Source organism: Bos taurus, chromosome 16 (assembly GCF_002263795.3).
Source record: "Bos taurus isolate L1 Dominette 01449 registration number 42190680 breed Hereford chromosome 16, ARS-UCD2.0, whole genome shotgun sequence".
Taxonomy (NCBI): domain Eukaryota; kingdom Metazoa; phylum Chordata; class Mammalia; order Artiodactyla; family Bovidae; genus Bos; species Bos taurus.
Window position 1 is genome coordinate 6,214,729 of NC_037343.1, and position 13,939 is coordinate 6,228,667.

The following is a 13,939-nucleotide window of genomic DNA, read 5'->3' on the forward strand; positions in this document are numbered from 1 at the left end:
TACAACAACAAATCAAACTTTTATTATTTCTAGGGTTATTAATCCTCTACCAGAATTCAGAACTTTTCATAGGTACCTTGTTAAATTCTAGAATTACTGTTTAATTTCATATTTGGGCCATTTATGCTTTGAATTAAAAGATATTTGTCAGCTTTAGAAAAAAAGGAAAAATACTATACTTATGCAATCTTGTGGACGAGACCATTCCCCTCCTAAACATCTTATAGATGCAGGTCCATCAGTTCCAAACCCTTCATCACAGTCATAAGTAACTTCTTCTCCATATTGGTAACTGTCTTTCTTGTGAGATATAACACCATTCTGAATATAAGGTGGAAGTCCACAAGGAAGTCCTGGGAAGAAATGAAAGAATGATTTCATGTTTTGCTAACTTGGAAATTTAATTTGATGTACTGGTCAACATATTTGGTAGTTTTACTTGAAAATAATAAATCATTATACAGGAACTTCCATGACATGGGAGGAAAGTGCACAAATTTTTCTTAAAATTACCAGTCTGGTGTGTGTCCACTTGAGCAAGAACTTGAAACTGAAATTACCAATATATGAAAGAAATCATCAGTGCTACTCTAACCAATCATGAGTAATAAAAGAAAAACACATTGAGACTCCACACTTAGGAAAAGTACTTAGGAAAAGTACTATATATTGTAAGACATTAAAAGGGACATTTTAGGGAAGACATAGGACACTTTTTTGAATCTTAGATAGATAGGAATATAAACAGGTTTATGAATATAATAGTTAGGTTTAATTTTATTGCATATCTAGTGTTAATACAAAATAATTGCCAAGTTGAAAAGCAATTCTCTATAGAACTAACAAAATTATTAATAACAAAGTGATTAATTTTATGTCAAATTTGATTTAATGTATAAATATATACATTTTATTTTAATATAAATGACCTATAAATAGATGTTACTTGACATATTTAGAAAACTAAAGGATCAAGTCTCATGACTTTGATGACAATTGATTAGTTTTAATGAATGGTACTGAAAATAGATTTTGGTTTGCCTAGTGTCCTCACCTACACACTGAGGTGGAGAGCTCCACTTTCCCATGTGGCATATTATCACATTATTTTCAGATATCTCGAAGCCTTCTTCACATGTATAACTTAACTTAGTGCCATGTGCATACAGCCTTTGTTCATGTATTTCTCTCCTTTCTTCTGCAGAGCTAGATGAGTTAATGGTTCCATGGTCTATTTGAGGTGGTTGAGAACATCCAATTTTTTCTGTATGAAGTACAGAGGTCAAAGAGTAAAGTATGAATATAATCTTTAAATTAAAAATGTTAATACAATCAAATATTACTTTGGATTTTAAAATAAGAATAAAAAGAAAAGAATACTCAGAACAATTTACAGAATTCTAAAACTGACAGATATTTGAAACTTGCAAGCTATTTGTCTCCATAAACACTATGCTACTACCACTTGTTCCATGTGCCCCTTCATCCTTTTTGAAATGAATGTCTTATTGAAATGTTGGATGTATAACAGTATGTTAGCTTCAAATGGGCTACAAAATGCTTTTACTTTTACATGCATTATAAAATGACTACCAGTATGTCTAGTAGCAATAGTTCCTAACAAATGTATTACAATATTATTGACCATATTTGTATGCTGTATATTACATCCCCCTGCCTTCGTTATTGCATAACTGGAGTTTGTACTTCAAAATCCCCTGTACCTACTTTGCCAACCCCCTCCTCCTTTCTTGCAACAACTCACTAATTTTCTGTATCTGTATGAGCCTGTTTTCCTTTTGTTTTTAGATTCCACAAATAAGTGAAATCATGTGTCATTTGTCCTTTTCTATCTCACCTACATCTCTTAGAATAAATACTTCCTAGACACATCCACGTTGCTGCAAATGGAAATGTTTCATATTTTATGGCTCAGTCATAGTTCATATTGTGTGTATGTATAAAACACCTTCTTTATCTACTTATATATCAGTGGACTCTTTAGGTGGCCTCCATACCTTGGTTATTGTGTGTAATACTGCAATGAACATTGGAGTGCATAATCTTTTTAGATTAGTGTTTTTGGTTCCTATGAATAAATATCCAGTAGTGGAATAGCTGGATCACATGGCAGTTCTACTTTTAAAATGTAAAGGAAATTCCACATTCTTTTTCATAGCAACTCTGCCAGTTTACAATCCCACCAACAGTGCACAAAGATCCCCTTTTCTCCACATCTTTGACAACACTTGATGTTGTCCTTTTCATGGTAGCCATTATGACAGGTGTGAAGGGACATCACAGTATGGTTTCAATATGGTTTTCCTGGATACAGTAGTCTTGGCTGCAAGTTTTTTTCATTACTTTCTATATGTTGTGCCAGTCCATTATGACCTAAAAAATATTCTTCAGAAGACGTTGATACTTGTAAGGGTCTCCTTGTAGGTAACTACTGCCTTTTCTCAGGAAGGAGAAGAGGGTGACAGAGGATGATATGGTTGGGTGACATCACCGTTTCAATGGACATGAACCTGGGCAAACTCTGGGAGATGGTGAGAGACAGGAAAGCCTGGCATGTTGCAGTCCATGGGGTCGCAAAGAGTTGGACATGACTTGGCAACTGAACAACAACTTTCTATTAATTAATGTTTTATTTAAATTGGAGGCTAATTACTTTACAATATTGTGGTGGGTTTTGCCATACATTGACATGAGTCAGCCATGGGTGTACCCCCATCCTGAACCCCCCTCCCACCTCCCTCCCTATCCCACCCCTCTGGGTTGTCCCAGTGCACCAGCTTTGAGTGCCCTGTTTCATGCATCGAACTTAGACTGGTGATCTATTTCACATATGGTAATATACATGTTTCAATGCTATTCTATCAAATCATCCCCCACTCACCTTCTCCCACAGAGTCTAAAAGTCTGTTCTTTATATCTGTGTCTCTTTTGCTGTCTTGCATATAGGGTCGTCGTGACCATCTTTCTAAATTCCATATATATGCATTAATATACTGTACTGGTGTTTTTCTTTCTGGCTTATATCACTCTGTATAACAGGCTCCAGTTTCATACACCTCATTAAAACTGATTCCAATGCAATCATTTTAATAGCTGAGAAATATTCTGTTGGGCATATGTACCACAACTTTCTTATTCATTTGTCTGCTGATGAACATCTAGGTGGGTTCCATGTCTTAGATATTGTAAACAGTGCTACAACAAACATTGGGGTACATGTGTCTCTTTCAATTCTGTTTTTTTCAATGGGTATGCCCAGCAGTGGGACTGCTGGTTCATATGGCAGATCTGTTTTCAATTTTTTTAAGGAATCTCCACACTGTTACCCATAGTGGTTGTAGTAGTTTGCATTCCCACCAACAGTGTAAGAGGGTTCCCTTTTCTCCACACCTTCTCCTGCATTAGACTTTTAGATAGCAGCCATTCTGACTGGCAGGAGATGGTACCTCACTGTGGTTTTGATTTGCATTTCTCTGACAATGAGTGATGCTGAGCATTTTTTCATGTGTTTGTTAGCCATCTGTATGTCTTCTTTGGAGAAATGTCTGCTTAGTGCTTTGGCCCATTTTTGGATTCAGTCGTTTGTTTTTCTGGTATTGAGCTGCATGAGTTGTTTATATGATTGTGAGATTAGTTCTCTGTAAGTTGCTTCATTTGCTATTATTTTCTCCCACTCTGAAGGCTGTCTTTTCACCTTACTTAGAGTTGTCTTTGTTGTGCAAAAGCTTTTAGGTTTAATTAGGTCTCACTTGTTTATTTTTGCTTTTATTTCCATTACTCAGTGAAGTGGGTCACAGAAGATCTTGCTGTAATTTATGTCAAAGAGTGTTTTGCCAAAGTTTTTCTCGAGGAGTTTTATAGTTTCTGATCTTATGTTAAATCTTAAATCCATTTTGAGTTTACTTTTGTGTATGGTGTTGGAAAGTTTTCTAGTTTTCTTCTGTTATAGATGGTTGACCACTTTTCCCAGCACCATTTGTTAAAGAGATTGTGTTTACTCCATTGTATGTTTTTGCCTCCTTTGTCAAAGATAAGGTGTCCACAGGTGCATGGATTTATCTCTGGGCTTTCTATTTTGTTCCATTGATCTATATTTCTGGCTTTGTATCAGTACAATACTATCTCGATGACTGTAGCTTTGTAGTATAGTCTGAAGTCAGGCAGGTTGATTCCTCCAGTGCATTCTTATTTCTCAAGATTGCTTTGGCTATTCGAGGTTTTTTGTGCCATTCTTTTTTCTCAAGATTGCTTTGGCTATTCAAGGTTTTTTTGTATTTCCATACAAATTGTGAAATTATTTGTTCTAGTTCTGTGAAAAAAATGTTGTTGGAGACTGATAGGGATTGCACTGTATCTATAGATTGCTTTGAGTAGTATACTCATTTTCAGTATATTGATTCTCCTGATCCAGGAACATAGTATATTTCTCTATCTATTTGTGTCATCTTTGATTTCCTTCATCAGTGTTTTATAGCTTACCATGTATAGGTCTTTTGTTTCTTTAGGTAGATTTATTCCTAAGTATTTTATTCATTTAATCACAGTGATGAATGGGATTGTTTCGTTAAATTTTCTTTCTGTTTTCTGATTGTTAGCATATAAGAATGCAAGGGATTTCTGTGTATTAATTTTATATCCTGCAAATTTACTATATTCATTGATTAGCTCTAATAATTTTCTCATGGTGGCTTTAGGGTTTTCTATGTAGAGGATCATGTCATCTGCAAACCATGAGAGTTTTACTGGTTCTTTTCCAATCTGGAGTCCTTTATTTCCTTTTTTTCTCTGAGTGTTGTGGATAAAACTTCCAAAACTCTGTTGTATAGTAGTGGTGAGCGTGAGCACCCTTGTCCTGTTCCTCACTTTAGGGGAAATGATTTCAATTTTTTGCCACTGAGGATAATGTTTGCTGTGGGTTTATCATATATGGCTTTTATTATGTTGAGGTATGTTCCTTCTACGCCTTCTTTCTGGAGGGTTTTTATCATAAATGGATGTTGAGTTTTGTTAAAGGCTTTCTCTGAATCTACTGAGATAATCATATGTGTTGTTTTCCTTCATTTTGTTAATGTAGTGTATTACATTGATTGATTTTTGAATATTGAGGAATCTTTGCATCCTTGAGAAAAAGCCCACTTGGTCATGATGTATGATCTTTTTAATATGTTGTTGGATTCTGATTGCTAGAATTTTGTTAAGGATTTTTGCATCTGTGTTCATCAGTGATATGGGCCTTTAGTGTTCTTTTTCTGTGGCATCTTTGTCTGGTTTTGGAATTAGGGTGATGTTGGCCTCACAGAATGAGTTTGGGAGTTTACCTTCCTCTGTAATTTTCTGGAAAGGTTTGAGTAGGATAGGTGTTGAAAAGAAAAGTGAAAGTGAAGTTGTTTAGTCCTGTCTGACTCTTTGCGACCTCATGGACTGTAGCTTACCAGGCTTCTACGTCTGTGGGATTTTCCAGGCAAGAGTATTGGAGGGGGTTGCCATTTCCTTGTCCAAGGGAACTTCCCTACCCAGGGATTGAATGCAGGTGTTCTACATTGCAGGCAGATGCTTTACCCTCTGAGCCACCGGGGAAGGATAGGTGTTAGCTCGTCTCTAAATTTTTGATAGATTCACCTATGAAGCCATCTGGTCCTGGGCTTTTGTTTGTTGGAAAATTTTTGATTCCAGTGCTATTTCCATGCTTGTGATGGGTCTGTTAAGATTTTCTCTTTCTTCCTGGTTCAGTTTTGGAAGGTTATACTTTTCTCAGAATTCGTCCATTTCTTCCAAGTTGTCCATTTTATTGGCATCTAGTTGCTGATAGTAGACTCTTATGATCCTTTGTATTTCTGTGTTGTCTGTTGTGATGTCTCCATTTTCATTTCTAATTTTATTGATTTGATTCTTCTCCCTTTTTTTCTTGATGAGTCTGGCTAATGGTTTGTCTATTTTATTTATCTTCTTAAAGAACCAGCTTTTAGTTTTGTTGATTTTTGCTATAATCTCCTTTGTTTCTTTTTCATTTATTTCTGCCCTAATTTTTATGATTTCCTTCCTTATACTAACCCTGGGGTTCTTCTTTTTCTAGTTGCTTTAGGTGTAAAGTTAGGATATTTATTTTTCTCTTATTTCTTGAGGTAATCTTGTAAAGCTATGAACCTTCCCCTTAGCATCCTTTTTACTGATTCCCATATGTCTTTGGTTGTTGTGTTTTCATTTTCATTTGTTTCTATGCATATTTTGATTTCCTTTTTGATTTCTTCTTGATTATTTTGTTGGTTATTAAGAATCGTGTTACTTAACCTCCATGTGTTTGTATTTTTAATAGCTTCTTTTTCCTGTAGTTGACATCTAATCTTACCGCATTGTGATCAGAAAAGATCTTTGAAAGGATTTCAATTTTTTTGAATTTATCAAGGCTAAGTTTATGGCCCACGATGTGATATATCCTGGAGACTGGTCCTTGTGCACTTGAGGAAAAGGTGAAATGCACAGTTTGAGGGTGAAATGTCCTATAGATATCAATTAGGTCTGACTGGTCCACTGTATCCTTTAAAGTTTGTGTTTCCTTGCTAATTTTCTGTTTGGATGACATGTCCATATGTGTGAGTGGGGTATTAAAATCTCCCACTATTATTGTGTTATTGTTCATTTCTCCTTTCATACTTGTTAGCATTTGCCTTATGTATTGAGCTGCTCCTATGTTGGGTGCATATATATTTATAATGTTATATCTTCTTTTTGGATTGATCCTTTGATTATTAGGTAGTGTCTTTCTTTGTCTTTTTCATGGCCTTTATTTCAAAGTCTATTTTATCTGATATTGCTACTCCTGCTTTCTTTTGGCCTCCATTTGCATGAAATATTTTTTCAGTCTGTATGTGTCCCTTGTTTTGAGGTGGGTCTCTTTTAGACAGCATATATAGGGGTCTGAGTGAACTCCGGGAGTTGGTGATGGACAGGGAGGCCTGGTGTGCTGCGATTCATGGGGTCGCAAAGAGTCGGACACGACTGAGCAACTGATCTGATCTGATCTGATAGGGGTCTTGTTTTTGCATCCATTCAGCCAGTCTTTGTCTTTTGGTTGGGTAATTCAATCCACTTACACTTAAGGTAATTATTGATAAGTATGATCCCATTGCCATTTACTTTAGAACAACAACATTATTAATTTTTTTCCATTAAATTATAATGTGTCCTGGTATGGACCTTTTCAGGTTCATCTCTTTTTGGGACTGTCTGACTTCTAGACCTGAGTGTCTCTTTCCTTCCCCAGGTTAGAAAAGTTTAGCTATTATTTCTTGAAGTAAGTCTCTGTCTCTCTCTATTTTATTTTTTTTTATTTTGAAATTAAATGGTTTTTATTGTTGCTTTAATTTTCTCCATAGGATTCTAATCTATTTTAGATAATAAATCTCAAGTGTTCCAGGCACCAGACAACTAATTTTTACTTAATTACTACTGACTTACAAACAGAAGAAGACAAATCATTCAAATGTTAAATGATTTTTTAGAACACAGGTTAACCCATGGCAGTGGACATCTATTTATGAGAAATGTTCCGTGAAAGATAAAATGTGATAATTTATGTTCATCTTTTTTTTAATTTTATTTTATTTTTAAACTTTACATAATTGTATTAGTTTTGCCAAATATCAAAATGAATCCGCCACAGGTATACATGTGCTCCCCATCCTGAACCCTCCTCCCTCCTCCCTCCCCATACCAACCCTCTGGGTCGTCCCAGTGCACTAGCCCCAAGCATCCAGTATCGTGCATTGAACCTGGACTGGCATCTCGTTTCATACATGATATTTTACATGTTTCAATGCCATTCTCCCAAATCTTCCCACCCTCTCCCTCTCCCACAGAGTCCATAAGACTGTTCCATACATCAGCGTCACTTTTGCTGTCTCGTACAAAGGGTTATTGTTAGCATCTTTCTAAATTCCATATATATGCGTTAGTATACTGTATTGGTGTTTTTCCTTCTGGTTTACTTCACTCTGTATAATAGACTCCAGTTTCATCCACCTCATTAGAACTGATTCAAATGTATTCTTTTTAATGGCTGAGTAATACTCCATTGTGTATATGCACCACTGCTTTCTTATCCATTCATCTGCTGATGGACATCTAGGTTGCTTCCATGTCCTGGCTATTATAAACAGTGCTGTGATGAACATTGGGGTACACGTGTCTCTTTCCCTTCTGGTTTCCTCAGTGTGTATGCCCAGCAGTGGCATTGCTGGATCATAAGGCAGTTCTATTTCCAGTTTTTTAAGGAATCTTCACACTGTTCTCCATAGTGGCTGTACTAGTTTGCATTCCCACCAACAGTGTAAGAGGGTTCCCTTTCCTCCACACCCTCTCCAACATTTATTATTTGTAGACTTTTGGATCGCAGCCATTCTGACTGGTGTGAAATGGTACCTCATAGTGGTCTTGATTTGCATTTCTCTGATAATGAGTGATGTTGAGCATCTTTTCATGTGTTTGTTAGCCATCTGTATGTCTTCTTTGGAGAAATGTCTATTTAGTTCTTTGGCCCACTTTTTGATTGGGTCATTTATTTTTTCTGGAGTTGAGCTGGAGGAGTTGCTTGTATATTTTTAAGATTAGTTGTTTGTCAGTTGCTTCATTTGCTATTATTTTCTCCCATTCTGAAGGCTGCCTTTTCACCTTGCTGATAGTTTCCTTTGATGTGCAGAAGCTTTTAAGGTTAATTAGGTCCCATTTGTTTATTTTTGCTTTTATTTCCAATATTCTGGGAGGTGGGTCATAGAGGATCCTGCTGGGATGTATGTCAGAGAGTGTTTTGCCTATGTTCTCCTCTAGGAGTTTTATAGTTTCTGGTCTTATGTTTAGATCTTTAATCCATTTTGAGTATATTTTTGTGTATGGTGTTAGAAAGTGTTCTAGTTTCATTCTTTTACAAGTGGTTGACCAGCTTTCCCAGCACCACTTGTTAAAGAGATTGTCTTTAATCCATTGTATATTCTTGCCTCCTTTGTCAAAGATAAGGTGTCCATATGTGCGTGGATTTATCTCTGGGCTTTCTATTTTGTTCCATTGATCTATATTTCTGTCTTTGTGCCAGTACCATACTGTCTTGATAACTGTGGCTTTGTAGTAGAGCCTGAAGTCAGGTAGGTTGATTCCTCCAGTTCCATTCTTCTTTCTCAAGATCGCTTTGGCTATTTGAGGTTTTTTTGTATTTCCATACAAATTGTGAAATTATTTTTTCTAGCTCTGTGAAGAATACCTTTGGTAGCTTGATAGGGATTGCATCGAATCTATAAATTGCTTTGGGTAGTATACTCATTTTCACTATATTGATTCTTCCAATCCATGAACATGGTATATTTCTCCATCTATTAGTGTCCTCTTTGATTTCTTTCACCAGTGTTTTATAGTTTTCTATATATAGGTCTTTAGTTTCTCTAGGTAGATATATTCCTAAGTATTTTATTCTTTCCGTTGCAATGGTGAATGGAATTGTTTCCTTAATTTCTCTTTCTGTTTTCTCATTATTAGTGTATAGGAATGCAAGGCATTTCTGTGTGTTGATTTTATATCCTGCAACTTTACTATAGTCATTGATTAGTTCTAGTAATTTTCTGGTGGAGTCCTTAGGGTTTTCTATGTAGAGGATCATGTCATCTGCAAACAGTGAGAGTTTTACTTCTTCTTTTCCAATTTGGATTCCTTTTATTTCTTTTTCTGCTCTGATTGCTGTGGCCAAAACTTCCAAAACTATGTTGAACAGTAATGGTGAAAGTGGGCACCCTTGTCTTGTTCCTGACTTTAGAGGAAATGCTTTCAATTTTTCACCATTGAGGATAATGTTTGCTGTGGGTTTGTCATATATAGCTTTATTATGTTGAGGTATGTTCCTTCTATTCCTGCTTTCTGGAGAGTTTTTATCATAAATGGATGTTGGATTTTGTCAAAGGCTTTCTCTGCATCTATTGAGATAATCATATGGTTTTTATTTTTCAATTGGTTAATGTGCTGTATTACATTGATTGATTTGCGGATATTGAAGAATCCTTGCATCCCTGGGATAAAGCCCACTTGGTCATGGTGTATGATCTTTTTAATGTGTTGTTGGATTCTGATTGCTAGAATTTTGTTAAGGATTTTTGCATCTATGTTCATCAGTGATATTGGCCTGTACTTTTCTTTTTTTGTGGGATCTTTGTCAGGTTTTGGTATTAGGGTGATGGTGGCCTCATAGAATGAGTTTGGAAGTTTACCTTCCTCTGCAATTTTCTGGAAGAGTTTGAGCAGGATAGGTGTTAGCTCTTCTCTAAATTTTTGGTAGAATTCAGCTGTGAAGCCGTCTGGACCTGGGCTTTTGTTTGCTGGAAGATTTTTGATTACAGTTTCAATTTCCGTGCTTGTGATGGGTCTGTTAAGATTTTCTATTTCTTCCTGGTCCAGTTTTGGAAAGTTGTACTTTTCTAAGAATTTGTCCATTTCTTCCACGTTGTCCATTTTATTGGCATATAATTGTTGATAGTAGTCTCTTATGATCCTTTGTATTTCTGTGTTGTCTGTTGTGATCTCTCCATTTTCATTTCTAATTTTATTGATTTGATTTTTCTCCCTTTGTTTCTTGATGAGTCTGGCTAATGGTTTGTCAATTTTATTTATCCTTTCAAAGAACCAGCTTTTGGTTTTGTTGATTTTTGCTATGGTCTCTTTTGTTTCTTTTGCATTTATTTCTGCTCTTTTAAGATTTCTTTCCTTCTACTAACCCTGGGGTTCTTCATTTCTTCCTTTTCTAGTTGCTTTAGGTGTAGAGTTAGGTTATTTATTTGACTTTTTTCTTGTTTCTTGAGGTGTGCCTGTATTGCTATGAACTTTCCCCTTAGGACTGCTTTTACCGTGTCCCACAGGTTTTGGGTTGTTGTGTTTTCATTTTCATTCGTTTCTATGCAAATTTTGATTTCTTTTTTGATTTATTCTGTGATTTGTTGATTATTCAGCAGCGTGTTGTTCAGCCTCCATATGTTGGAATTTTTAATCGTTTTTCTCCTGTAATTGAGATCTAATCTTACTGCATTGTGGTCAGAAAAGATGCTTGGAATGATTTCTATTTTTTTGAATTTACCAAGGCTAGCTTTATGGCCGACCCACCTCAAAACAGGGGACACATACAGACTGAAAGTGAAGGGCTGGAAAAAGATTTTCCATGCAAATAGGGACCAAAAGAAAGCAGGAGTAGCAATACTCATATCAGATAAAATAGACTTTAAAACAATGGCTGTGAAGAGAGACAAAGAAGGTCACTACATAATGATCAAAGGGTCAATCCAAGAAGAAGATATAACAATTATAAATATATATGCACCCAACACGGGAGTACCGCAGTATGTAAGACAAATGCTAACAAGTATGAAAGGAGAAATTAACAATAACACAATAATAGTGGGAGACTTTAATACCCCACTCACACCTATGGATAGATCAACTAAACAGAAAATTAACAAGGAAACACAAACTTTAAATGATACAATAGACCAGTTAGACCTAATTGATATCTATAGGACATTTCATCCCAAAACAATGAATTTCACCTTTTTCTCAAGCACACATGGAACCTTCTCCAGGATAGATCTCTCTCTATTTTAGATCCCCATAATGAGAATGGTACTGAAGTCGTCCCAGATGTCTGTTAACCTATCCTCATTTTATAAATTCTTTTTTCTTTTTCCTATGCTGTTTGTAAGTTTCCACTACTCTGTCTTACAGATCTCTGATCCATTCTTCTGAATCCTCTAATCTACTAGTGATTTTCTCTAGTGTATTTTTCATTTCAGCTGTTGTATCCTTCAGCACTGTTTAGTCCTTCTTTATATTTTCTTATTCGTAAAATTCCGTTTTCATTCATTCTTCTCTAGAGTCCACTGAGCATCTTTATGGTCATTACCTTGAATGCTTTACTGGGTAGATTGCTTAACTTTGTTTAGTGACTCTTCTGAGATTTTGTCTTATTCCTTCATTTGGAATGCATTTCTCTGTCTCCTGATTTTACCTAACTCTGTGTTTATTTCTAAGAGTTAGGTATATTCCTGATCTTAGAGAAGTGGTCTTTTGCAGAAGTCTATGGGGCCCAACAGAATGCTCCCCTCTGTAGGATGTGTTCAGCAGATCTAGATGATATAGGGGTGCCCTTCTGTTGTGTCAATGCCAACTACTCTGGGTGCACTAGTAGGAAAGGATCCCACTTCCTCCCCAGGTGGCTGACAGACTGTGCCTCATGTGGTGGCTGCCAGCCCACTCATAGGCAGGATGAAGTGTTGATGGAGCTGGCTTCAGGGCCTAAGCGTACTTGAGCTGGTGATATCACACCCACGAGCAGGATGAGATGCAGGTGTAGCAGCTGTGGAGCCCAGTGGAGTCTGGGGTTGGTGCTGTCATGCTGGTGAGTTGTTAAGTCTCTGGTGCTAGTAAGCTATGCATGTGTGTGTTAGGGAAAACTCTAAAGTGGTACTTGTCTCTCATGATGGCTGGCACCAGTATCTATGATCCCAATTGTCTTCTATCTCTCTAGAAGTTTCACAAAGGTAAACAAATTAGTCTAACCCAAGCCTCTTTCCCATTGATGCCTCTTCACTGGGACACAGAGTATGGGAGATTTTGTATGCCTTTAAAGAACAGAAGAAACTCTGTTTCCTAAAGCCCTCTGGCTTTCTTGTGCACAAGTTACTCTGGCCTTCTAAGTCAGAATTTCTGGGGGCTTATTTTTCAGGACCATGACTCCCAGGCTGGGCAGCCCAGTTGTGCCTTCATTCTTGTCCTTTGATCATTAAGAATAAAATTTGCATAAACATAAATTTTATCTGTTATTTGCACAGTAGACCAAGGAGTTTGTCTGCATTTCACATCAGAAGTGAAAGAGTGTTCATCAGTTCATAAACTGAAACTGTGATTTACTGTTTCAACATAAATTGGAAGAGACAGAGAGGACTTCATCCTGCTGATCCATACAAAGATTGTGTGCATGCTCAGGCACTTAGTCATGTCCAACTCTTTGTGACCCAGTGGACTCTAGCCCAACAGGTTCCTCTGTCCATGGAATTTCCCAGGCAACAATGCTGGAGCGGGTTTTCACCCTCCTCCCCAGGGGATCTTCCCCATCCAGGGATCGAACCCGTATCTTCTGCATCTCTTGCGTTGCAAGAAGTTTCTTTACCACTGAGCCACCATGGAAGGATACAAAGCTTAGAGGAGTATTAATCTTCTTTAAAGAATATTTTAAACAAACTTATGCATGCACTACTTACCAATACATCGTGGGATTGACTGCCATCTCCCATCCTTGCACACAATTTCTTCTGCATCTTGAATTAAATAGTTTTCTTTACATAGAATTGATATTTTTTCTCCATCCTGATAATTCACTGTAGTTGTCATATCACAAGCATTGGGAACCTGAGGTGGAGGTGGGCATAGTTGTATTTTTGCTTCTGAAAATATTAAAATTAGATTTCTTGATTAAAAAGCATAAGTTCAAATATTAAAGGAAAATTTTTCAATAAACAGAAAGCTCTAATGTTATATCATACATGATCAAATAATATGATACTCTGTAATTATACTCTTAAGCTTGTTTAGCACTTCAGTATATCACATTTGGTTCATTGTCTCATGATCTTAGTTTCTTCCTTTTATTCTTCCTGTGCTCAATCTTGCATGATTTATGTAAAACAGATTTTATTTTTTCTAACCTTTAGGATGCCCTAATTGAATTGCTCACTCAGTTATAGGTACTGAGGAAAAACTGCTATCAGGGTCTCTTTTTTTTTTTTTAGCAGATATTCATGATCAGATATATTGGACTTGGATTGAAGCCCTCACCAATTTTTCTACCATGGGAGTTGATTAGCCAGATAGAAACTACATTTAGTTAATAAACTATTAA

At 36.4% G+C, this 13,939-nt stretch overlaps 1 protein-coding gene across 3 annotated transcripts in view; it reads right to left on the minus strand.

The window, feature by feature from the left end:
- Positions 1-13,939, minus strand: part of CFH (complement factor H) — a 133,598-nt gene that overhangs the window by 14,961 nt on the left and 104,698 nt on the right. For all 3 annotated transcript variants that reach the window (XM_024975973.2, NM_001033936.1, XM_024975974.2), the window contains 3 exon segments: positions 13,302-13,484; positions 1,055-1,264; positions 180-353 (listed from right to left, as the gene is read on the minus strand). In XM_024975973.2, coding sequence (XP_024831741.1) covers positions 180-353; positions 1,055-1,264; positions 13,302-13,484 — 567 coding nt within the window.